The 23,832-nt window shown below is 37.8% G+C and overlaps 2 protein-coding genes across 2 annotated transcripts; one reads left to right on the plus strand and one right to left on the minus strand.

Moving 5' to 3' along the window:
• Nucleotides 1-760: 760 nt before the first annotated feature.
• irg1l (immunoresponsive gene 1, like) lies at nt 761-5,907 on the minus strand. The gene is made up of 6 exons (XM_039694236.2): nt 5,741-5,907; nt 5,221-5,284; nt 4,842-5,029; nt 4,547-4,639; nt 3,802-4,007; nt 761-2,008 (listed from the first exon to the last, which is right to left on the minus strand). The coding sequence occupies exons 1-6, from the start codon at nt 5,756-5,758 to the stop codon at nt 1,081-1,083; spliced, it is 1,497 nt and encodes a 498-aa protein (XP_039550170.2). The 5' UTR covers nt 5,759-5,907; the 3' UTR covers nt 761-1,080.
• Nucleotides 5,908-6,073: 166 nt separating this feature from the next.
• LOC120494884 (uncharacterized) lies at nt 6,074-12,327 on the plus strand. Its single transcript, XM_039694229.2, has 11 exons — nt 6,074-6,176; nt 7,113-7,296; nt 7,476-8,948; nt 9,026-9,118; nt 9,210-9,314; nt 10,178-10,287; nt 10,396-10,587; nt 10,671-10,833; nt 10,975-11,140; nt 11,568-11,662; nt 11,752-12,327. The coding sequence occupies exons 2-11, from the start codon at nt 7,140-7,142 to the stop codon at nt 11,835-11,837; spliced, it is 2,640 nt and encodes an 879-aa protein (XP_039550163.2). The 5' UTR covers nt 6,074-6,176; nt 7,113-7,139; the 3' UTR covers nt 11,838-12,327.
• The last annotated feature ends 11,505 nt before the right edge of the window (nt 12,328-23,832 follow it).

Here is a 23,832-nt window from a genome sequence, read left to right on the forward strand (position 1 = left end):
TTTCTCCATTTAATGGACTTCAATGGGAACCAAACGGTTCAAGGTCCAAATGAGAGATTCAGTGCAGCTTCAAAGGGCTTTAAACGATTCCAGACGATGAATAAGGGCCTTATCAAGGACCCTTCGAGTCATGACTCGAAAAAAGATTTGTTCATTTTGATGAACGAGTTCGAACAGGAGAGTCACGAATGCGCATCGCAGACCAGAGCAAGGCGAGCATTTGAGCTTAAAAAACTTAAACCGATCGTTTCGCTTGATAAGACCCTTATTCATCGCCTTTGAGACTGAACTGAAACTCTCATATGGACCTTGAACCGTTTGGTTCCCAATGAAGTCCATTATATGGAGAAAATCCTGGAATGTTTTCATTAAAAACCTTAATTTCTTTTCGACTGAAGAAAGAATGACATGGACATCTTGGATGACATGGGGGTGAGTAAATAATCAGCAATAGTTTCTTTAAAAGTCAACTACTTTAAATCCTGCAACATTTTGCCCTAAATCATATTTCATTATAAGTAGAAGAAATCTAGCAATAGCTTAAACCTGCATGATCTCAGATGCACAAGATACCCCCCAACTAGCTGTCTATCGAGTTTGGACTTGCCGGAAATAACAAAAACATGAAATCGTGCCAAAACCTACTTTCAGTTTGTAGCCAAACATGTTTGATTGTTGTAAATCATCCCATTGAGGTATAACATTTCGCAGCCCCACTACATATATCATAAACATACAGAAATGTAGACAAAACATCACGTATAGTAATACATTTAGAGATTTATTGAGTTTCAATGTGAACAAGATCTTACAAAAAGCAGAAGTCATCAAGAAGATTATATTAAACGACATTTAAAAAGAGCTTTTAAAATTATATTTACAAACATTTTTTTTAATTTTTTGAAATAATGCAAATAAATATTATAAAAACATGAAAACAGACATCCACAGCAGGAAAATAAGACAGTTTGGACTGTTAGCCTACAGTACGTATATTAAGAAAGAGTTTGAATAGTATTTCTATTAAATAAATACAAGCAGCTGTGAATTTGCACAAATATTCTATATTCGTAATGCAGTTTACTGCAGTTGAGCTAGCAGTGGTTTACAGTCAACTAGAGTCTCCAGGCCTTCGACCGCTTCGATCAGCCTCTCCACCCTCTCATTGGACAGAACTGTGCCTGCATTGTTACAGAACTTATTCTGCAGGCTTTCTTGGCTTAGTGGGTTCCTCCAATGGCCGTAGAAGGTGTCACATCGCCCTTTTAGGACATCTCCAGTGACCAAGGTAACCTCCACCTCACCGTACATTATGTTGAAATTGGCCGGGTTGTCGTGGGGGTGCTCCAAACGGACACGGGAGAGGAGCGCGTGAAGTTCGGGCCGTCGGATGGCTTCTGGGTGGAAGGACTGCACCGTGACTTCTCCGTCCAACAGGGCAGTGCAGGCGTTAAACTGGAAGGAGTGTCGTGCCTGGTGCTCTGTCTCCGGGAATGGACGGTTGATGTACTTGGAGAGCGGCACCCTAAGCAGGATATCCTGCACCAGGTTTGGGGAAACGCTGCCTCCTCTCAGGCCAACCAGGGTCTTGTGCACGGCAGAGGCAGCGTCAGCGATCCAGTGCATCCCGAGGTGTGCGGGAAAGCGCTTGAAAGCGATGTCTTGCTTCTCTAAGAGGAAGCTGTGCTCATCCGTCTCAGGGGACGGGATGGGGTGTGGGGCGTAGTCTTCGTAGAAAGCGCTGAAGCCAGCTATCCCAGGCACTGCGTCCAGGACCAGAGGACTCGCTTCCAACCCACGAGATGCAAGCAGGGCTGCTTCGAGCCCGAGGCGCGAGGCGTTTCCGATGTGAAGAGGTTTGGATTGTGTGGCGGCGTTAGCCATTGGCGCGCCTGCCAAAGATGCCGCGATGCCCAGGGCATTACTGCACTGATTGCGGTCCAGAGAGAGGAGGCGAGCACAGGCAGCAGCACTACCCAGAGTTCCCACCACACTGGGAGGATGAAACCTAGCGGAGAAGACAAAGACAGAGCACAGTCGTTATTTTACATGCTTGGCCGTTCTCAAGACAATACAGAACCACAAAACTGTCTAAATTTGATCAGCTAATCAGAATATTAATGGTGCTTTTCTCTGCAAAGCTATCCACAACTGTTCTAGGGTGTACACTTAGGCCGTGTGTCCACCAAAGCGTTTTTTCCACGCGCCTGGCGTATGTTTTCAATTGATTTCAATGGGAGCGCCGCGTTTTTTAAACGCCATGAGCGTAAAGCATTTTTTACTGAAAAATTTTCAACTTTGGATAAAAACTGAGCGCTCATCACTGTCACTTTTTACCCAGCCATCCAATCACAGTGGAGAAGGGGCGGGACTAATACCACACTGACCAACTGTCACAACATTCTTTCTGTACAACGACATCAACCAGCAGAGCTAACCGAACAAAATGGATGAAAAATATATTTTTTAGTATGAAACAAATTATCTGCAAAATCAGTTACAAGTTAACTGTGCTGCGGATATTCTGTATCATAGCAACGAAACGTCTCAACGAAAAAACGCTCTCAAGCGCCCAAAGCATGGCGTCTTCAGCAGAGCGTCTGCCGTTTTCAGTTGGCTAAAAACGCTTTGGTGGACACACCAAAACATACCAAGCGTTTCTGTTCTTTATCATTCCTGAAATCTTACACGCACTCGCCACCGTCTTGCGGCTATCAGAGGTGAAACAATGTTTTTTTGTTGTCTCCTTTCGCGTTCATATGTAAATTGCGTGAGCTTATTTTGTCCATTAGATCGAAAGTTCTGAAAAAGCCCATACATTTACCCACACTTCCTTCGAAGACTGCAGGACAGAAGTGGTTGAAGGTGGACCAGGTGTAAACATCTTAAAACCAGTTGTAAACAGGGCCTAAGAGGCCTCTGTGATGTATTCATCTTCTAGTTGACACACGCCTTCTTGTGATACGAATTCCCAAGCGAGAGTTCACCGAAATTGAACTTTCAACATGTTCTCATACTAGTGACACTTTTGAAATTTCGTCTAAATCCAACGCACATGGCACCCTTTAGCGTCAATATAACACTCACAGAGCTTTGTTTGGTTATGGGTAGGTTTAGATCTGGGGTAGGGTTAGGGTTAGACCACTAGGAGGCGCCTTCTGGCCCATATATATCTGCGTCTCATATTGACGCGAAAGGGTGCCATGTGCGTCGGATGTCGACGAAATGTCAAAAGCATCAGTCTTGGGATGAGAACGGGCTGGAACTTTGTAACGCAAAATAATTTGATAAATCCAATCCCAAACCCATCCTGGCCTCTAAATATGACTCTGTTCCTTCTTCAAAACGAGTTTATGAAAGATTTACACTGCCATGGTAAAATCCCTTAAATGTCGGAAATAGTAATAGCAAACCTTTGCTAGCTCCAATTAAAATTCTCTTGTACTCAATAAATCAGAATGTTTCTTTGTTTACAGGTTAAACTGTAGCTACCAGACATCATTCTAGGACACAGCTGGATTCTGTTTTCAGAGTACTCAGGAAATAACAAATTATAAGTGTTTAACTATATTCTCGGAGCAAAAACAGAACTGCTCTGAATAAACACATGTCTGAAGGAGCTTTGACAACCTTTCACATGGAATCTGCTGTGTTCTTACCCACCTAGCTCTGTGTTTCTCTATAACCTCAGAAAATACCCATGCTGTTATACTGCCATATTCAGGCTGTGCTGTACTTAGAAATATAGTCGTCGCTCTCAGTCACTTTAGTTGAGGGTGAGACAAAGAAATTGACTCTAACCTCTTAGGGATGTTGTGAGCGTCATTGGAGAACCTCATCAGTCGACCCTGTATTTCGATGCCCACATTGAAGGCGGTTAGAAAGTCGAGCCCGCTTGTTTTGCTGTTCTTTTGCAACATGTCACTTATAGCCAGGAGGGCAGGCAGAACCGCTCCAGAGGGGTGGGTTGCAGGGTGCCAAGTGTCGTCAAAGTCCATTGAGTGAGCCTGTGGAAAACCAACATGTCAATCAATGTCTAGAGTGTGTCTTTATTGTGGTTGTCCTGGGATGATGGTTTGTGTTTCTAAAAATCACTACACATAGTCTCAGATGACCATGTCATTGACTTCAGATTGCTTCACTAGTGTAGCCAAAATACTACAGGGAAAAGGAAAAAGCTGTGCATGACTACCGATAGTATGAGCAAGACACAACAACCTGGTCTGTCTAGTTTCTATAATCTGAAACACTTCCTGAGGTGTTAGTGCGGTTAAACACACTTTATTTAGAACAGTAGCATGGATGTTTCATGACTTATTAGAGTTTTATTTTTTCTCAATTCCACTTTTGTAATGGTGCTGAATGTTACAAAAACAAGTTTATAATTTAATGCTTAATTGACTGTCTTAGCTGGATATTAATAGACTTGAAATTACAGGACTTTCTGAAGAAACACTGAGAATGCGTCTAGGATGTTGAATCACACATCCAGTGTAAGATAAACTAAGAACTGCAATGACATCCTAATACACTTCATTGTACTTACTGCAACTCCGTTGACAAACGCAGAAAGCGTTGGGGAAAGCTTCACACCTTGGCGCCCATAGACGAAGCTGACGTCATCAGAAGCATACATGTGCTTGGGGAAGAGGATAAATGAATGGTCATTAGATCCAACTCGTCCACACATCAACAAACACATTAGAAGTGTCTGAGTCTACACCATTGCTAAACCATTGGTCCAGGGAAGAATTGCACTTTGTTTGGCATGATCTCTTGATGATTGAAAAACATGTTGTTTTCACTAAAGGTTACTATTTACGACTGGCATTGTGCCCTACCTGGCAGTGCTGAAGGGCCAGTTCAAACACCTCAGTGTTGCTTCCCAAAAGCCCAACGCCGATGCTGTCCAGGATCATGCGTTTGCTGCGCTTCAGCACGGTTGGTGACAGATGCCTTGGTTGTACGCTCTGAATAAACCTGCCAAAGCTGCTGGTCACTGTTTGCTCAGGGGCAGGACGCTCTGCCACTAAAACACACAGACAAGAGAAACACTGAAACAATTTCCTTTGCTGGATAGCCCCCATCCTGAGTGCCAATGACTATTCTAGATTAGCCGATTGGTCAGTCTGTGTAAATGTTTATCAAAAGTCTTGGCTTTCACTTTTCTTTTCTGTCATGAGATAACTAATAAAGCTGTGACAAGTAGAGCTTGCTCACCATCTAGAGCAGACTTATGGAGTCCTCGAGCAGCAGAAAAAGCAGACAGGCATCTGGTGGATCTCTGTGTACAAACAATTCGATTTGAGTGTCTCAGCTCAGTTTTCTCCTATGAAATACTAACTTTTTTTGATAACACTTTATTTTTCTTTTCAAGAAAACTTTTCAACTACATGTCAACTAACTCTCATTAGAATATTAGTAGACTGTCTGCTCAATATCTGCTAACACTTTATATTGTCGGTCCCCCAACAGACGTTCAACTGACTATAAGTAACTTGGCGACTATAAGTAAACTTATTCCCCGAACCCTAACACCTAACCATAACCTAACAGTCTACTGACAGCCTACTAATACTCTAATGAGAGTTACTTGACATGTAGTTGAAAAGTTACTTATAATAAGTAGAATTTCTAAAGTGACTCCAAATAAAATGTAACCACTTTTTTTTCTTTATACATTGAGCAATCACATATAAATCTAGAAATGACACATCTATGATACAAAAATGTTCTATACCTGTGCAACGGAAAGCATGTTGTCAATGTTTGTTCAGAATCTGGATATGAAGAGGGTTGATATCTCTGTTTGTTGATTCGAAGCTGAAGAAACGCTGTCTTATTTTCCCTATCTCAGTGTAGGTCGATGATGTTGATGATGTGCTGGAGTCAGGTGTTTTATACAGCACTGGACCACAAAAGAGGATGACACACCCACTGAGGAACTAGGGTTGGAATTCCCAAGTTTAGTTTATTTTTAGGTTCACAGGTGGGATTTCGCAGAAGGAAACAAACTACTGTCTTGTGAAAGGGTCAATTATGTCATCATTTGTAAGACCAAGGGTTGGTTGACATGACTGTAACTCCTCCCAGCTCACTTGAGGATGTTACTATAAACTTAAAGCATTCTTCACAAGCATCTCAATACTTCATTACAGATCAAGCATTCTAAATAGGTAAGTTTCTTATGTCTTTAAACCTTTTATTTTTTATGTTAATGTAGTTGTGTTATGGTATCTCACAAAGTGTGTGTATGCGCGTATAGGCATGTTCCATAAACATAATGATTTTTATACTGTGTAAACTGTTTATTCTATCCCATAAACTTATCCAATAACAAAACATGTGTTGTGATTTATAAACTGTTTTCCTCATGGGGAAAAAAATGAGGTATAAAACTTCTGGTATTACTAACATATAATATTGTAAATATACACTGCGCACTCAGTGATGATTACATTACTTTGTTAAAAATATGCTGAAAAATTGACATAAAAGTGTGTTCAAACTTACTGCGAGTGTATCCTCAAGCATTGTCCACCGACAGCTATCTGTGTATGATGACGCATGTCTGCTGGCTGTTTGAAATGAAAAATACACCTAGACTGTAATAGTATACATGTTCAGCCAACAATCACATCTGTGTCAGAGGGACAGTTTGAGTTTTAAAGCCTGAAAACTAAAGCATTCACTTTTGCCTCCTGCTCAGCTGTTTCCTGGGTAGACAACTGTGTTGCTTACTTACAGAGAGGAGGGAGAATATGAAACTAAACACACCCATAAATAGGCTGTTTAGTGCACAAGTATTTTGCCACATCTTAATGAGGCTTTGACAGGTTTCATTGTATGAAGGTTTTTAATAATCACAGACTAAAATGTATTTGTAGATGTATATATGTCCCACCACTAAAAGGACAGAATACAGAAAGTACATTTTAGCATGCTGTTTAAATGGCTTATATCAATCATATAAGTAACTTTTCTTAACAAGGATATGTTCATAACGTCAGTTAATTTGGGCTGATAAAATCAGGAAAAAATATAAGCACACTGTGAATGAATACATGTATTTTTTATGATCATAACCTAATTATCCAACTTAATTCTATCAGCAAAAAGCTACACTTAAGGGGAAGGTCATGGCATCGGAGAATGACTTTCCGGCAAGTTTTTATGGTGAGCCAGGAGTGCTTGGGCTCCTTGCCAATGGCATCAGTGCTTTCCTGGTCCTACTGCAGAACTTCCATGGGGCCAGGACTGGCATTCAAGCAGAGGGAGTGGAGAACATATTAGCAGGTCATTGTTTTTTCAATTTAACAAACAACTTGTAAGAATTATACATGTACATCCTAATAGCAGTAAATAATTGACACCTATTTGCATTTTTGCTGGTTTAGATTGTGTAACACACCAGGCTGCTTACTTCCTTGAACATCACACATTCCTTTCTTTGCATCTTATGTCAATTTATACAGGTGTTCATCTCATTCTGATTGGTGGAGTGTGTCAGCTTGTGGCAGGATTGCTGTCTTTCCGAAAATATGACCATCTGAGTGGAACGTCATTTGTGGGATACGCAGCTCTGTGGGGGAGCTATGGGGCCACAAGAATATTTCTAGGTGCCAACCAACAAAGTCCAAACCCATTTAACGAATCAGCAATGATAAACAGCACATTTCAAAATCTGCTCACAAACACTAGTGTCAATAATACCGACATCCCAATGTACATCAAGGAGTCCGCCATAGCTGGGCTTGTACCTTACATCCTTCTTTCCTTTCTACTGGCCTTCTGTTCAGCAACAGTAAACTACATCATGCCCTTTGTGTTTGGGGCCATCACCCTCACACTGATATTCGAGGCTGTGGGTCTAGTAGCAAGCTGGGCTTTAGTGGTCTCTGGGGTTCTTGAGCTCCTAATCCTGCTCTTTGCCATATATGGCTCGTCGGCACTGCTAATCAAGGGATTGGCCCAACGCTACGTCCTGAAGGGTTTTGGAAACCCTCTCTTTAATGTGCTGCTCCTAGGAACCACCAGTGCTAGCAGCTCCCAAAGCTTGGGCCAAGAGAAGAAGAAGAACACAAAATATGCCGAACCTATGGCCTTGGGATTCTTCTGCGACACAGTCTCGCCATTTATATTCGCATTCTACGCCTTTGGCTACTTCCCGTCAATCCCAGTAGCTGCCATCTGGATAACCATCAATTCTGCTGCTCAGCTTCTATCAAGCTATTATGCATATCTGCGTCAAGACTGCTACCATGCAACCAAGTTTGGCCTGCACTGCGTGTTTTGGTTGGTGAAGACCTGGGAAGAGTATGTGGTGTCGGTAACCATTGGCCGGACTGAAGCTGGTGAAGTAAGGCATGCCATGGTCGGCAACTGGTTCTTCCTGTCTGCTGCTTTGGTTTTCTGCGTTGCAAGTCTGAACAAAGACACTCTTGAGCTAGCTCACAATTCATTTTTTGTCCTGGTGACCATATCAACCATCTCCCAGATTCCCATCGACGGGTACTACATCTTTTTTGGAGTGACCTGCTCCCTCTTCACTCTCCTATCCTTCTATGGCACTTTTGCACGCCTCATCAACACTATTGCGGAGAAGTCCTTGATTCCAGTTGGACCCCAGCCTGTCTCCACTGAATCCCTGCAGAAATATCTGAGTTACCTAAAGAGATCCAAACTGGATGAGCCTGAAGATAAAGGTGCAGAGCTCCCCGATGCTTTATTCTACCTCTGCAATGGAGTGGCCGCACTCTCAGCCATTCACTGCAGTCAGTCCGGCCTGGCTTTTTTTGACCTAACTGTTCCCTGGGTACTCATCCCAGGAGCTATTATCCAGGCCTACGTCAGTCGACTACAAGTACAAGGTGGCCAGAGATTCGGCTCTGTCATTCCCTCGTTCTATGTGGCTATTTGGGCAACTTGGAGCTGGTTTAGGTTTGCAGGTATGAAAATGTAAGATTCAAAAAATACTTGGCTAAATATTTGGGTAGAATTGTAAAATTCATATTTTTATCTGCAGGACATCGCTTGCAAATATTCACGGAGTCAGCAAACGGATTTGCAGCTGGGGCAATAGCATTCCTGGTCATTAATGCTTTCTTGATTCTAGTTGGTAGGTTTATTTACTAATACATAACATACATCCTCACTTCTGACTTTTGCCGTTTGATGGATTGTGAATTGGACTTTCTTTTTTCTTACAGCAACCTATGGCAATCTAGTTCTCTTGGCATTGACCACTGTCATGGAGGTCATCATAGTTTGTTTTCTCCTCTCTACATTTAGAAGACTGCCCTATCAGTTAGAAGGTACAGAAATACATTTTGTTAAAGAACTCCGGTGCAAAATGAACCTTCGGTCTAATTACACATTGGTACCGAGTCGACCTTTCTCTGAGATTTGTTTTCATGATAATCGAATGTGAAGAGTTCTATCTCTAAAAACCGTTTAGCGTGTACGCTAGTATATGGGGGCATGTAATAAGTAATACCACTAGCAAGGCTCAAAACAGCCCCACACTAACACAGTAACATACTGTAATTAGGGTCCCTACAAGCAAAACGATGCATTGAGAACTTTGTAAGTGTACAGACCGTTTAATAAGAAGATATTTTATAAGGACAGTCAACTTCGTGTATACACACAGTTCCGTCTTTGGAAAATAGTCTCGACAAGTCGAACCACGAACGCTGTTCATACAGTTCAGCTCGTTTGGCACGTCATTCGTGGTTCGACTTGTCGAGACTGTTTTCCGAAGATGGCTTCTGAATGTATACACAAAGTGGACTGTCTTTATAAAGTATCTTCTTATTAAATGGTCTGTACTCTTACAAGTTCTCAATTCTTCGTTTTGAATTTGTGTAGGGACCCTCATTACGTTACTGTGTGAGTATGGGGTTATTTTGAGCCTTGTGTGGCATTAACTAGCGATTTCTTTTTACTTATTATATGCCCACATATACTAGCGTATATGCTAAACAGATTTTAGAGATAAAACTCTTTACATTTGATTATCATGAAAACAAATCTCAGGGAATGGTCGACTAGGTACCAATGTGTAATTAGACCAAAGGTTCATTTTGCGCCGGAGTTCTCCTTCAAGAAAGGGATTGTAAAGAAATGAAATAATGTGTAAAAGTTACCTCATATTTTCTTGAAACTCTTTCTTTAGTTGCTATGCTAGCAATTTTCGCCATCATATGTTTGTATGGCATGTTAGCATCCCTTGTGAACGCTATCTTCTCCAAGACCCTGATACCAGTTGGACCTTCCCTAATCAAGGTATCATATTTTATCAGTGATGACAAAATGCTTGTGAAGTTTAATTATGTTATACATTCATGGTTAGACAAAACACTCCTACTGATTAACATCTGCTTTTTTTCGAAGGACAAGAAAAAGAAGGAATCTGAGACCCCATATCCATGTTTCACTGCCAAGTCTCGGGAAACCAGCGGACTCCTCAAGATTGCAAAATTGTTGGAAAGCAATGGAGTGTGTGGTATCCCTACAGATACAGTCTATGCATTGGCTGCTTCATGCAAGAACCCCAGTGCAATTGAGAAGATCTACACCATCAAAGTAAACGCCAACGCTTTGAAACATAATATCCTTTTACAAATGATCAGCGTACCCACTGACCCATAAACCTTTCTCTCCGCTAGGATCGTCCTGCAGAAAAACCAATTTGCATCTGTATCTCAAGTGTGGAGCAACTTGTGGCAGCCAAACCTCCCTTCAGTCCTTTGCTGTGGGAGTTCATGAGAAACGTCTACCCGGGAGGAATTAGTTGCATTGTCCCGAAAGGCGAATGGCTCCTCAAACTCGGTAAGGTTAACATTTTTTAATTCCACCTAACCTAACCCTAACTCTAATCAATCTTGGCATAATCAACAAACCAAATTAAAACTCTTACTGGGAGAACGATTATCTATCTCCAATCATTTTCAATGGTCCTATTGTCCACAGGTGTGGGTCCTGCATATGACCGTGTGGGGACCAAAGAAAGCATTATGATAAGAGTACCTGACCACACTGCTACTGCTCACCTGTGTGAATTCACCGGTCCATTGGCCATCACATCAGCCAATCCCAGTGGAGAAGCTGACAGTACACATCATGATATGGTCATCAGGTAAGTTTAAAAAAAGCCCCAACAATAGTTTAGGCTACTGTGAAGGAATACAAACTCCACAAATCAAATGCATTATACAGGGAATTGTATTCAATTAATAAATAATGCAGCCCAAACAAGGGAATATAATAGGGCTTTAAGGTTTGAAATTTTATATAAATCAAGCTGTTACCTTGAAACAACAAACCACAATACTCTAATGTTAGGCACACTTTCTTTAATGTAACTCTGCGATCAAAGGTTTACCTCTTATATTAAAGCATACCTCTTCAGAAGCCAACTTTATTGTTAGGAAGGATGTATTCACTGCTGACATTTTATATTAAAACACTCATTGCAATAGGAACACATGTTAGATTTGGAAGTGTCCCTTGATTGCTGGTCTCAAGCGTTAATTGGAGCATTGTTTTCTTTTGTCCTGAAACAGCCGTCTTGGCCACAAGATTGAAGGAGTCCTATGTGATGGAGAATCTAATGAGGTGGTGGCGTCAACTGTAGTGAACTGCCTCAAAATCGATGAAGGTAAGCTGAAATCCAAACGAGCTTATATCATATCACAATAATATATGTGTTCCATTATTAATAATAACACACATTTTGTTCATTTCCAGGAACTATCAGCATTCTCCGAGAAGGTTGTGTACCTGCTTTGAAAGTGAGGCAGATTTTTGAACGAGTAAAAAGCAACATGCTATAGTATTTCTATAAGCTTCAACCTCTAATTGTTGTCTTTAACATGAAGGATGTTTCATTTTGCACACGAAGAGAAAACTTTGACATAGCTTCACATGTAAACAAGTCAATTTTGATCTCACTTGCTCAAATGCATTCTCAGTTATTCTGAGCAAGTATTACCATGAAAATATTGCGTGAGTAATTTTGAAGCCCACATTAAGTGAGCGTTATAGCTTCAAAAAATCTGTTACTGTAGTGCTGTGTGTGAATTTACTGTATGTTTGCCAATGGTTTTGAAGGTTGAAATGTGTTCTTTTTAATTTATTGCTATTTATATATTCTTTCAATGGATCATTCATTTGTTGATTGAGAGTAAACATCAACCAGAGCGAGTGAAAATGCCTTTAAATATTATCTTTGTAAAGTATGCTTGTGTATATTGCGAAATTTTATCCATGAGATTTGTTTTCCAAAGTGCTTAATTACTGTTTAATAAAATATTGGGATATGAAGAGTTTTGTCTTGGTCTTATACACTGACATCACAATGCCAAGTTTTCATGCTGTTTGCAGTAGAACCAAACAAGGCCAGTGAAGACAATAAAAACAGAACACACAAAAGACATGGAACAACAAAACACGAGGAAAAATGGGTAACACTTTAGAATACTGTCCCGTATAATATAATATTAACATTATATTAACTGCTAACAATAAACTGATTAAGGAATTAGTAAGTGATAGTGCTTAGTCGAATATGGTAGTTCGTTATTAGATAATCAATAACAACTATTTTTTCACACCTACAAGAGGACTACTAAAAATAGGTTCATAATTAATGTGAATAATGCATAATGTATAATAAATTCTAAAGTGAATGTAATGGTAACCCACTAGTAACGCCACGGTTGCTGTGTTGAACACTCTCAAAGATGAAGGAGTACAAATCCAAGAGTGTTTGTTTTACATCGAGAACTTAAAATCAATACCATACAACTAAAATATGACTAACGCCAGACAAAGAACAAACCAAAACTGAGGGTATAAATAGAGAGCAAACACAAGGGGGGAAAAAAAAGGAACAACTGAACTGAATGAATCAAGCAATGTGTAACTATGTGAACAAACAGTCAGGAAACAGAAAGAACAGAACAAATGTATTGTTCTGAATATAAAACAAATTAGATTAGGATAGATTAGATTAGTATAGGTAGATTAAACTTCTGTCTTTCCTGTGTTTTTTTGACATGCCAGCATCTGTCACTGTACATAAAATAGGTGAGAAATGAGAGCTTCAGGTTGTTTTTAATGGTAGCTATGCCATAAAGTGTTTATTTCCGAATGTGATTGTTGTTGGTACATTTTACCAGTATTTCAAATACTTATTTAAAATATGCAATATGAAAATTATTTTCAAATAAAGAATTTTCTTTAAAAGAAAAGGCTTCAAAAAGCCTTCAAGTTACATCTTGAAAGAAGGGTTGTCATATATTCAGAACAATTAATGGTAACACTTTAGAATACGGTTCCTTCGTTAATGAATAACTACACAAGAACTAATGAGTAACACAATATTAACAATCTAGTAACTATTATTAACTAACAAGAAACTCTGATTAACGAACTAGTAAGTAAAGGGCACAGACGAAAGTGGTAGTTCACTATTAAGTAATCAATAACTACTATTTTTTTAATACTTCCCAGAGAACTATTGAAAAAGTTTATTAATAATCTAGTAACTACTATTAACTAAAAGAAACTCTTATCAACGAATTAGTAAGTAATAGCTCACAGATGAAAGTGTTACTAGATACTTCTGTGGGAATTACTAATTATTTGGATTCGTATTATAAAGTGAAGATCATTGGAACTAACTTGTAATTACTCAAGTGTTACTAAAGACATTTTCTAAAATTATACTAAAGTTCACCAAAAATCTCAAACGTTTGCACAAATCATGACTAGATCATGTAGTAACACTTGAGTCATTACTAGTTAGTTCCAATGATCTTCACTTTATAATACGGATCCAAATAATTAGTAAGTAATAGCTCACAGATAAAAATGTTACTATATACTTCTGTGGGAAATAATTACTAATTATTTGGATCCATATTATAAAGTGAAGATCATTGGAACTAACTAGTAATTACTCAAGTGTTACTACATGATCTAGTCATGATTTGTGCAACCGTTTGAGATTTTTGGTGAACTTTAGTATAATTTTAGAAAATGTCTTTAGTAACACTTGAGTAATTACTAGTTAGTTCCAATGGTCTTCACTTTATAATACGAATCCAAATAATTAGTAATTCCCACAGAAGTATCTAGTAACACTTTCATCTGTGAGCTATTACTTACTAATTCGTTAATAAGAGTTTCTTTTAGTTAATAGTAGTTACTAGATTGTTAATAAACTTTTTCAGTAGTTCTCTGGGAAGTATTAAAAAAAATAGTAGTTATTGATTACTTAATAGTGAACTACCACTTTCGTTTGTGCGCTATTACTTACTAGTTCGTTAATCAGAGTTTCTTGTTGGTTAATAATAGTTACTAGATTGTTAATATTGTGTTACTCATTAGTTCTTGTGTAGTTATTCATTAACAAAGGAACTGTATTCTAAAGTGTTACCCAATTACCATACTAGAAAACTATGAAACTCAGGCATCATAGAAGACATGACAAAAACTCATAATGTGCCAATGACTCAAGTATTACCAAATCCTTCAGAAGGAATTACTAATTATTTGGATTAGTATTCTAAAGTGAAAAACATTACACATCCGTGGTAATGACTGTTGTCATTCTCATTGTAAGGTTTTGGATAGTAATTCCTTCTAAATTCCTTTTTGGCAACACTAGAGTCACTACTAGCAGAGACAATTTATATAGAGACATGCCACTTCCTCAATCCTCAATACAACTTTATAGGGAAAACCCTTGCGCATGTGTAGTAAAAGTATGACCTGTGGGGAAAAGGATGTTTAAAACCTTATTTTGGGGCAAAGTCATCAAACTTTTTCAGCGATTTTTAAAATGTTTCTATACATGCAGTTTTTATGCCCCGATGACCAGTCAAAGTGCAGTTCGGAGTCTCTGCCCATTCATTTAGATAGGAGCCTGGTCTTGTTAGTCCAAAATAGCTGCCCGGAGTGAATTTGACGTCTCGGCCATGATCTGACACAACACATCATACCACCTCTGTATCCTTTCTGAAACTTTTGTATTTTGTATTTTCCAAGATTTTCCAGTATGGCCCCATCCATACCCCCATAAACAGCCTTAAAAGGACTTTGCTACTAGTGGGTTCCCATGATCTTCACTTTAGAATATTGATACAAATAATGAGTAATTCCTTTAGAATGATCTAGAAACACATGAGTCATTATCCAAATCCTTACACAAACCTCAGAAGCTTACAACAACTTCAGTCAATATTTTTCACTTAAGAATACTGATCTAAATAATTACATTAGTAATTCCTTCTGAAGCATTTGGCAATATTTGAGTCATTATAAGTGGATTAACCATGATCTTCACTTGAATTAATTATGTTGAACCTGTAGAGTAGTTATTAGTAGTTCTCAGGGAGGTATAAAAAATAGTGATTGATTAGCTAATAGTGAACTACCACAGTCAACTGAGTTTCTTGTTTTCTTTACACCCCGACGAAACTTACCAACTGACAAAATTAACCAAATGCATAGCTGATATGAATAATTGGATGATTAGTAATCACTTATTGCTTAATTTTGAACAATTGATGGCTGCTCTGGAACCTGGGTGTGCTCTTTGATAGCCAGCCACATTCCTAGCATCTGTAAAACCGCATTCTTCCATCCTAAATATATATATGTAAATTACGACATGCACTCAATGACAAATGCAGAAATGTTAGCTTGTGCATTCATGACCTCAAACTACAGCTCGTCCTAAAGCAAAGTTCTTACCAGGAAGTATGACGGTATTAGACTAGAATGTTAATAGCGCCTTACTGATTTGTTCATGAGAAGTTAATCATTAATTGACAAGTATTACTGGAAAATAACAATTGAAAGCACGCTTTGCATGGTGAATGCTGTATACAATACATAAAAGTAATATGTTCAGAAAACAATATACAAAAGTTTGAAGATGATATACAGTATGTGCAAATATGTATAATTCATATACTGTAGACATAAAAAGTCTGCACACCCGTTTTTTTGTGATGTAAAATGAAACAAGGATGAATTATATCAGAACTTTTGCACATTTATGTAAAAATGACAACCTATGCAATGCAATTGAAAACCAAAGTGACACATTTCAGAGAAAAAATATAAAAATAAAACACATTCTGCAAAAGTATGCACAGCTTTGAAAAAATATTTATTTGAAGCACTCTTTGATTTTTTTGGAGAACTCAGTTTGTTTGAATAGAAGTCTGCTTGGCACTTGTTTTCCCAACTTTGCTGAAAGCTGCTGGTTCTCTTCATTTAGTCCTCATTTATAAAATGTGCGTACAGTATGTCCCATTTTTGATCTTACGATCATCTCTCAAATGTGAGTATGTCATTCAGAGAACAAAATGACAAAAAATTTCAATTGTTTTTTTAGAAATATGAACGTTGGTGTGGATTTTAGAGTACAAACATGTTTTTGCATCCAACACACCTGGACAAAAGCTTCAATTTTGGTCACATCAGACCATAACACATATTTTTCACATGGTTTCGGAGACTTGATATATGATTTTTTGCAAAGATTAGCCAGGCTTGGGTGTTTTTTTAATCAGAAAAGTCTTGCGTCTCAAAGTCCAGACCGATGAAGAATACAGGATATAGTTGTTGTCACCAGGCAAAAAGAATGCGTTGCAATCGATCATACGTTTTCCTCACCCCCATATATCCAGCCACTCTATCATGTGCTAATCTGACCACAGACTGCCTGAATTTAAGAGGAACTACCACCTGAACATAAACCTTAGCAATGAGTTCAGAGTCACTGACCCATCGTCTAATCCCATCTTTTAGGAAGTAGCAAGAGTCTCAATATCCTCCTCGATACAACCCATTGAGAACAAAGGTTTAAGCATTACATCAGCTGTTCTGGAATCAGGTCCTCACTAGAAACATGAAATAAAAAATCGTCTGATACGGCCTTCTCCTCAGAGTCAGACTCCTCAGAAAAGAAAACAGATGAATCTGAACTGTTATCTGTCATACAAAGTGGTTCCCCTTCAATTTTCCCACCATGAACCTGATTTGATGGAACGAAACTACATCCCTCTACATCATCCTCAGAATGAATGGGTAACTGTTTCATCGTGAGTACCTCGCTGTCAGGATGTAAATAAACTTCACTTTCACTCTGTCGGTCAGCTTTTAAGTTGTCTTCGTCTGGCTTGGGTGACAGCACAGGAAGGAAACATGTTGGGAAATGTCTGACCACACTCATCAGGAACATCTGCAGACATAGACTATAGACTTTGTTTCGGACCTTGGTGCGGAAAACGCCCTTAGAGACCACTTAGGGACTTTCTTTCTTTTCTTTTCTTTTTTTTTTTTGGAAAAGATTAGTCAGGCTTAGGGGTTTTTTTAGTCAGAAAAGGCTTTTGTCCTAAAGCTCAGATAGATGACAGCCTTGACAACCTCCCTGACCAGTTCTCTCTTTGAGAGAGGACACCCTGTTCTTGATTATTTCACTGTGCGCCAAATTTCCTCCTCTTGTTGATTACTATCTTCACCGTGTACATCTAATGCCTGGGAAATGTTTTTGTAGCCCTTTTTTGAGTAAAACATTTGAACAATGAGATCCCGATAAGTGGCCATGGCTCTTATAGTAGTATCCAACCAAAAAAATGTCAGAAAAATCGATTTTTTTCCCTCACTAAATCATTCCAAAACTCACAGTAATAAAACAGAACAACCCTGCTATTGTGTTGTGTCTGTTTTCATACATGTGAAATATGCCCCATATACATAATTCATCCTCACTGTTTAAAAAAAAACAACATTAAATTTCATGGTTCATGGGACTCATCGATGTGAAAATAATTTTATGATTTCAAATTATAATTAATCACAATCAGTTACATAAATTGATTAGATTAATTTATTAGCTTTTTTATTATTATTATTTATTGACAGCCATAATTATTTATTTAAGTTGATGTTTATTATTTTTAGGATTATAGGTAACACTTTACTTGAAGCGGTGTACATAAGCCTAACATGACACCTTCATAATCATGACATGACATGTTGTGAATATGAAGGAAGTTTTAAGCATGTTTATGACAACTGTCATTAAGTGTCATTCGCTCAGTTATGACATTTTTAATGCAAATACGACATTGTTTGAGATGTCTTTGTTATGACACCTTTCTGAGGAAACTATTTTGCAAATCGCAATTACGTTACATGCCAACATATAAGCAGTGCTATTACGTTGGTCCTTAACCTAATATGTCTCTTTGTTAATACGTAGGTTTAATACGTTATTTTCAAAGATATGAAACGTACGTTTTTGTACGTTTGGATAGATGCTAAAATGTACAATATGGACGTATTTGAAACATTTAAACGTAACCTTATTACGTTTTTACAGCTACAAAACGTTAATTATTTACGTATATTTCATATCATAACGATATCTGTATACTTTCACTTTTAAAGATAAATAACAAGACCCCTTAATCCTACTCCAAAAACCAAAACATATTTATTTTATACAGAATATAAAAAGGATAAAACGTAGGCCTAATGGACAGAGAGATGTGTAGGTAAATGAGTTTTAGCATTAAAATATATTTTGAGCCACTAATCCTACTCCTACCCCTAAACCTAACCATAACCATTCCTTAAAACTACGTAGGCTAACACAATTATGAAAAAAAAACAACATAACAGACAGACAAGTATACATTTCACAATAATTTATTTATTTATTTATTATTAACATTACCAAAAGTCGTTCACATGATGATGCGTTGCAGTCGCAGTCCTCTGGCAGTATTATAGTAGTTGTGTATGAGGTACAGATCAGAATTAAAGTTATGAACGTTAATCCATGAAAATGTTGATCTGATTTCGGTTCGCTCTCTGTCTGAAGGCGCGCGCTCTTCTCCATTTCAAACGTACTACACCGACTGAAACACGGCATGTCGCAATATGTGACGAAGCAGGCGAGAGCCAATGAGCGTTTGATATCACTGTCGTAAAACATTATTTGAATTTGAATTCATCACCAGCGCGGATTTGGCGTTTGCGGTCGCTGCTGAGAAATGAAGATGAAGATCACTGGATAAAAGGCTGAATTTGGATCTGTTTCTTGCAAACAACGTATGGATTCTAGGATTTGGTTTACATCAAGCTAATAAAATGTATGTCTTTTGTGAATTGTATCATGTTGTGTTTTATTGGAGAAAATGCTTTTTGTGTAAATATATTTATGAGTAACGTTGGCCTATTAAATTAATAAATGCGAATGAAAACCTAATTGATATGACAGTTGAATGCAATAGAGTCAAAACTTTAATGCCACGATTATGCATAAATAGTAAAGAAACCTGCTTTGGATGTATTATGTTCAGGAAAAACGTAATAGCACTGCAATAGTATTAGGTTAAGGACCAACGTAATAGCACTGCTTATATGTTGGCATGTAACCTAATTGCGATTTGAAAAATAGTTTCCTCAGAACGTATTTCGTGTGATACATAGTTGCATAAACCACATCATAACCTGTCAGTGCCTTTGTCATGACAACTTGACATTACTCAGACAACACAATCTGTCATAAACATGAAATAGCAGATTAATGATCAAACTTAAGAAACCACCTACAGTAGCTTTATTGGTTAACATTACATTAAACTATCAATGGTTGGTTTTGACATTGGCTGTCATGAAGCCATTATAACATTTTAATGACAAATTCAATTAGTACCACTGTAGTTGAGGTCACGAATAATATTCAGGACACAGTTATAATGACTGACAGCCAATGTCAAAACCAACCACATGACAGTTTAACCTCATTTAAGGTCAAGTTGTCATGACAAAGACACTGACAGGTTATGATGTATTGGTTTATGTCAAGGTGTCATAACAAAGACATCTTAAACAATGTCATATTTGCTTTAAAAGTGTCATTATTGAGCGAAAGACACTTAATGACAGTTGTCATAAACATACATAAACCCACTTCATATTCAAGACATTTGTCATGGTTATGTAGGTGTCATGTCAGGCCATCCTTAAAAATATTTTGGTTTGCAGTCACAGCAATTTTTTGTAAAAAAAGGGTCGGTAGGTAGGTCTATATTTTTTTTTCCAGGATTCAGTGTAAAAAAAAAAGTAAAATTTTGGTCATGGTGATCATGAATTTTTTTTTTTTTTTTTTTAATTGCATACTGTGACTGTCTTCAAACTGTGCATCCACCACTAGGTGTTATTGCAACCTACAACCGGCCAGTCACAAAATGAATAAATATCTACTGTATTTGTTATGCAGCAGTGTGCAGGCTTTTTTTCCCCCCAAATACATGAGATATAAGCAAAAACAAGTGCTTATTAAAGTTTAAGTTAATAATTCAAGAGCTGCGAGTGATTTTTCTCTGCCTTTTGTTGTGTTTGATTCCCATTACTGGCTCAATCGTCACATGTTTATTAGACTACTGCCCCTTTAAGACCGAGTGCGGATCTAACAGATGACTGATGCACCACCTATCCTCCCAACTATTCACATCCATTTAAGACATAAACTGTGTTTAAATGAATCTCAGAGCAGGTCATTTTAGATTTTATGTATATTTGATAGTTTAGCTGCGCACATGAAGCCCAAAATGAGGCTATAGCCTACTTTTCTTGTCCCGTTGCAGTGCATTTCGGAGCACGCATCACCTTGTGAACAGCGTCTCTTGCGCAGACTTTTGTGCTTTTAATAGCTCTTTTAATGATTGAACCCGTACGCAGTTTAGCAACAGTACAGACTGCATTTTACAACAATTACCGATCGTGCTGATTCTGACGGTACGTTTGGGTTTTAGGAATAAATGACAGCGCAACGCTGTGAAGGGAAGGAAGTTGCGCTATAGACAGAATGCGTCTGTAATGGTTTCATCTCAAATATCTTTTTATAATCTTTGAAAGCGGAAATCTAAAATACAATTAGAATAATATCCCAGATCTAAAGTGTAGGTAACCACGTTCTGCCCTCATTGTCACTCATTAAGCAGGGCTGTCATGTTGTTCGCGCTGTGGCTCCGGGTGAGAGATCGCTCTCTCTCTTCTGGACTGGGAATAGCAAAATTGCATCAGACAAATTGTTTAATATTATTATTATATATAGAAATGGATGATATTCAGCCCATTTAATACCGGGTTTACCAAGCGGGAACACTGAATGAAACGAAGCGAACGTATAAGCCTTATAGACAGTGTGACACGGGTAAACCAATCGTGTAAACAATCAGATGACTATGACGCCACGGGTTTTTATTTAAAAGAAAGAACGTAGCCTACGTTTGTAGACATACGCAATATTCACAATACTAACTAAAATATCATTTTATGGAATTTGAATTAGTCGTTTGAAGAGTAAAAAAAAAAAAAATAAATCGGTTTTTTTTACAACCAATTACAACCGTCAAGTCGGTCGGACTAAAAGGGAAAAAAAATAAAAAATTGGGTCGGCCCTAAATTGACAGGGTCGGTCGGGTTACGGCAAACAAGAATATTTTTAAGGGTGGCCTCAGTCTCATGCACACCCCTTCAACTTAAGTGTTACCGGATTATGTTATCAGAACAACTTTCAAAAGCTAATACTGATTATGGAGGACTGATACAGTTCACAAGCAAATACCAGTGAGGTCACATTGACGTTTTCCATTTAGCTGATTTTTCCATTTCCTTTAACCTTACTAACAACGAAGGCACTCCAAAACTGTCATTCATCAAACAAGACAATACCTCCCATAATTTGAAAGAATGACATGTCAGGCTAAGTGAAGTGTCAGGTTTTTCCCACAGAGGAGTGTGTGAGTGTTTTACAATATATATTCAAAGAAACCCATGACAGATTACATTGATGATACTAAGATACAATGTCCAAAACCTGTCTTGCCGAAACTTCGCATATGGATTTTTTGACCTCCTCCCAGAAAGTATTCTTCATTCAATTCATTCAATTATTCTTCATTGTTTTATTAATTATCCTCAATCCATTCAAAGTTACAATTTACACGCCGCTTTTGAGTCCTCCTGTTACTATTAACACACCCCTGCTCGTGTGGGGGTTTTGCTGTGAAAAACACAAGTTCTAGAGATGCGATTCGAAAAGTTGAACTTAATTGAACTTGAGCGCACCGATTTTAGAATGCGGTTTAAGATGTCCGTCTAGCGCACAATGGAAAAGTTTCACTTTGGAAAGGAAATGTGCGTTAAATGGACACTTACACACAACAGTGACTGTCAGACAGTGAAGCTTGGCTCACAGAGGTCTCTCAACCTTACAACAAAAGTCATGAAGGAAATTTGTCAACGGTGAAAATGGCCATACTCTACAGCACACAATACTGAACTACAGGTACCATTCTGCGGATGTACCATCCGAACTGCACAACGAACCAGATTCATGCGACTGTAAAAACAGGATGCTCTGAGATGTCCTGCCAGGTGCATGAGACATCATGACACAGTCTAAGAATTCAAGGAGCCGTTTGTGCCATTCATAGACACGTAGGCAAATAAACTGTCAGGGCAGGGTCATTGGTTACGCTATCCACACAAAAACAAACTCATATAGTCTGACTGTGATATGCATCAGCATCTTATTTTTGTTGCGTTTCCTGGAAATAAACCTCTTCTTGTAAGAGACGCTGTTGGAGGTCATGCTCATAATGACTAGTTCATGTATTTGTCCATTAGAAAACAATGTCTTTTATTGGTCTTTTAATTTCCTTTTAATGTTTTACTTGAAGAAATCCCCCTTATTGTACTTCCTTTAGGTGAAATTGGACTTAGGTTCATTTGTTCTTCCTGACAGTAAACCTTTAAAACAGAACTAAACAAATCCAAAAACTAAAGTCGACAAGGAACCATTTGTTGTTACGGTTGTCTATAATTAACTTCAACATTGTTTACTCATCTTACCTAAGCTGTTTGAGAACACTAAAAAAACAAAGAAAACGAAACTCATAACAGTAAGTTAAAAAAAAATTCTTTACATTTTAATGTAGTTTTTCTCTGATTGCCCATTGGTTCTTTGAAATCTATTTGCTCTTATTTTGTAACAAGGAAGTAATTTCTCACCTCATCCAGGAAGACAATTCATGCATTCATTCACTGTAAAAATGTTACTGCTATTTAATAAAAAAAAAAAAAATATATATATATATATATATATATATATATATGGTAACAGTATAACACACAATATTCTTGAGTAGTTAAGGCTTGATTTCTTTCTTGGAATCTACCCAAATAAATCATGTAAATTCCCCTTAATTATTTAGTCTGTGATACAATGAATTTAATATTTTTAGTTAAATATGCTTTTTTATTTTAAGTTGATGTAACGGGTACCGTGGCGACGGCACCCGTGAGGGACAGATTATACTCCTGTAACACAGGAGAGAAACGAGGAGACAGTCGTGTCAGTTCAAGCTCTCTGGAGTAATGTATTCACAATATGCATTAACAAATATCTGTTTCTCAGAGTCACATTTTTAAATATATTCCTAACATTATAATGACTTTTAGTGTTCATGTCAATTCACAATCTGCAATGAAATAAACTTCTCAATTTCACATTCATGTTCACTGATTCTGTATTTCTATATTTCACACTATTCATCAAAAAAGAAATACAAAAACCATAGAGATATGCATCAATTACTTCTCTTAAATGATTGATCATTTCTATTCACAGTATTTCACCAGTACATTGCTGCAAATCACTCTCAGAATTAATAATAGACTCCAACCATAACTTTAAACCTTATTTAACACATTAACAATTATCAATCGATC

The sequence above is a fragment of the Pimephales promelas genome, chromosome 9, assembly GCF_988280905.1.
Source record: "Pimephales promelas chromosome 9, fPimPro1.hap1.1, whole genome shotgun sequence".
Classification (NCBI taxonomy): domain Eukaryota; kingdom Metazoa; phylum Chordata; class Actinopteri; order Cypriniformes; family Leuciscidae; genus Pimephales; species Pimephales promelas.

Excerpts from the sequence above, each read along its gene's own strand:
- LOC120494884 (XM_039694229.2), top strand. The coding sequence starts at position 7,140 with ATGGCATCGGAGAATGACTTTCCGGCAAGTTTTTATGGTGAGCCAGGA. Across the intron at positions 7,297-7,475 it reads AGTGGAGAACATATTAGCAG|GTGTTCATCTCATTCTGATT; the intron begins GTCATTGTTTTT and ends CAATTTATACAG. Across the intron at positions 9,119-9,209 it reads TGCTTTCTTGATTCTAGTTG|CAACCTATGGCAATCTAGTT; the intron begins GTAGGTTTATTT and ends TTTTTCTTACAG.
- irg1l (XM_039694236.2), bottom strand. Across the intron at positions 4,640-4,841 it reads TGGCCCTTCAGCACTGCCAG|CACATGTATGCTTCTGATGA; the intron begins GTAGGGCACAAT and ends CTCTTCCCCAAG. Across the intron at positions 2,009-3,801 it reads GCTCACAACATCCCTAAGAG|GTTTCATCCTCCCAGTGTGG; the intron begins GTTAGAGTCAAT and ends CTTCTCCGCTAG.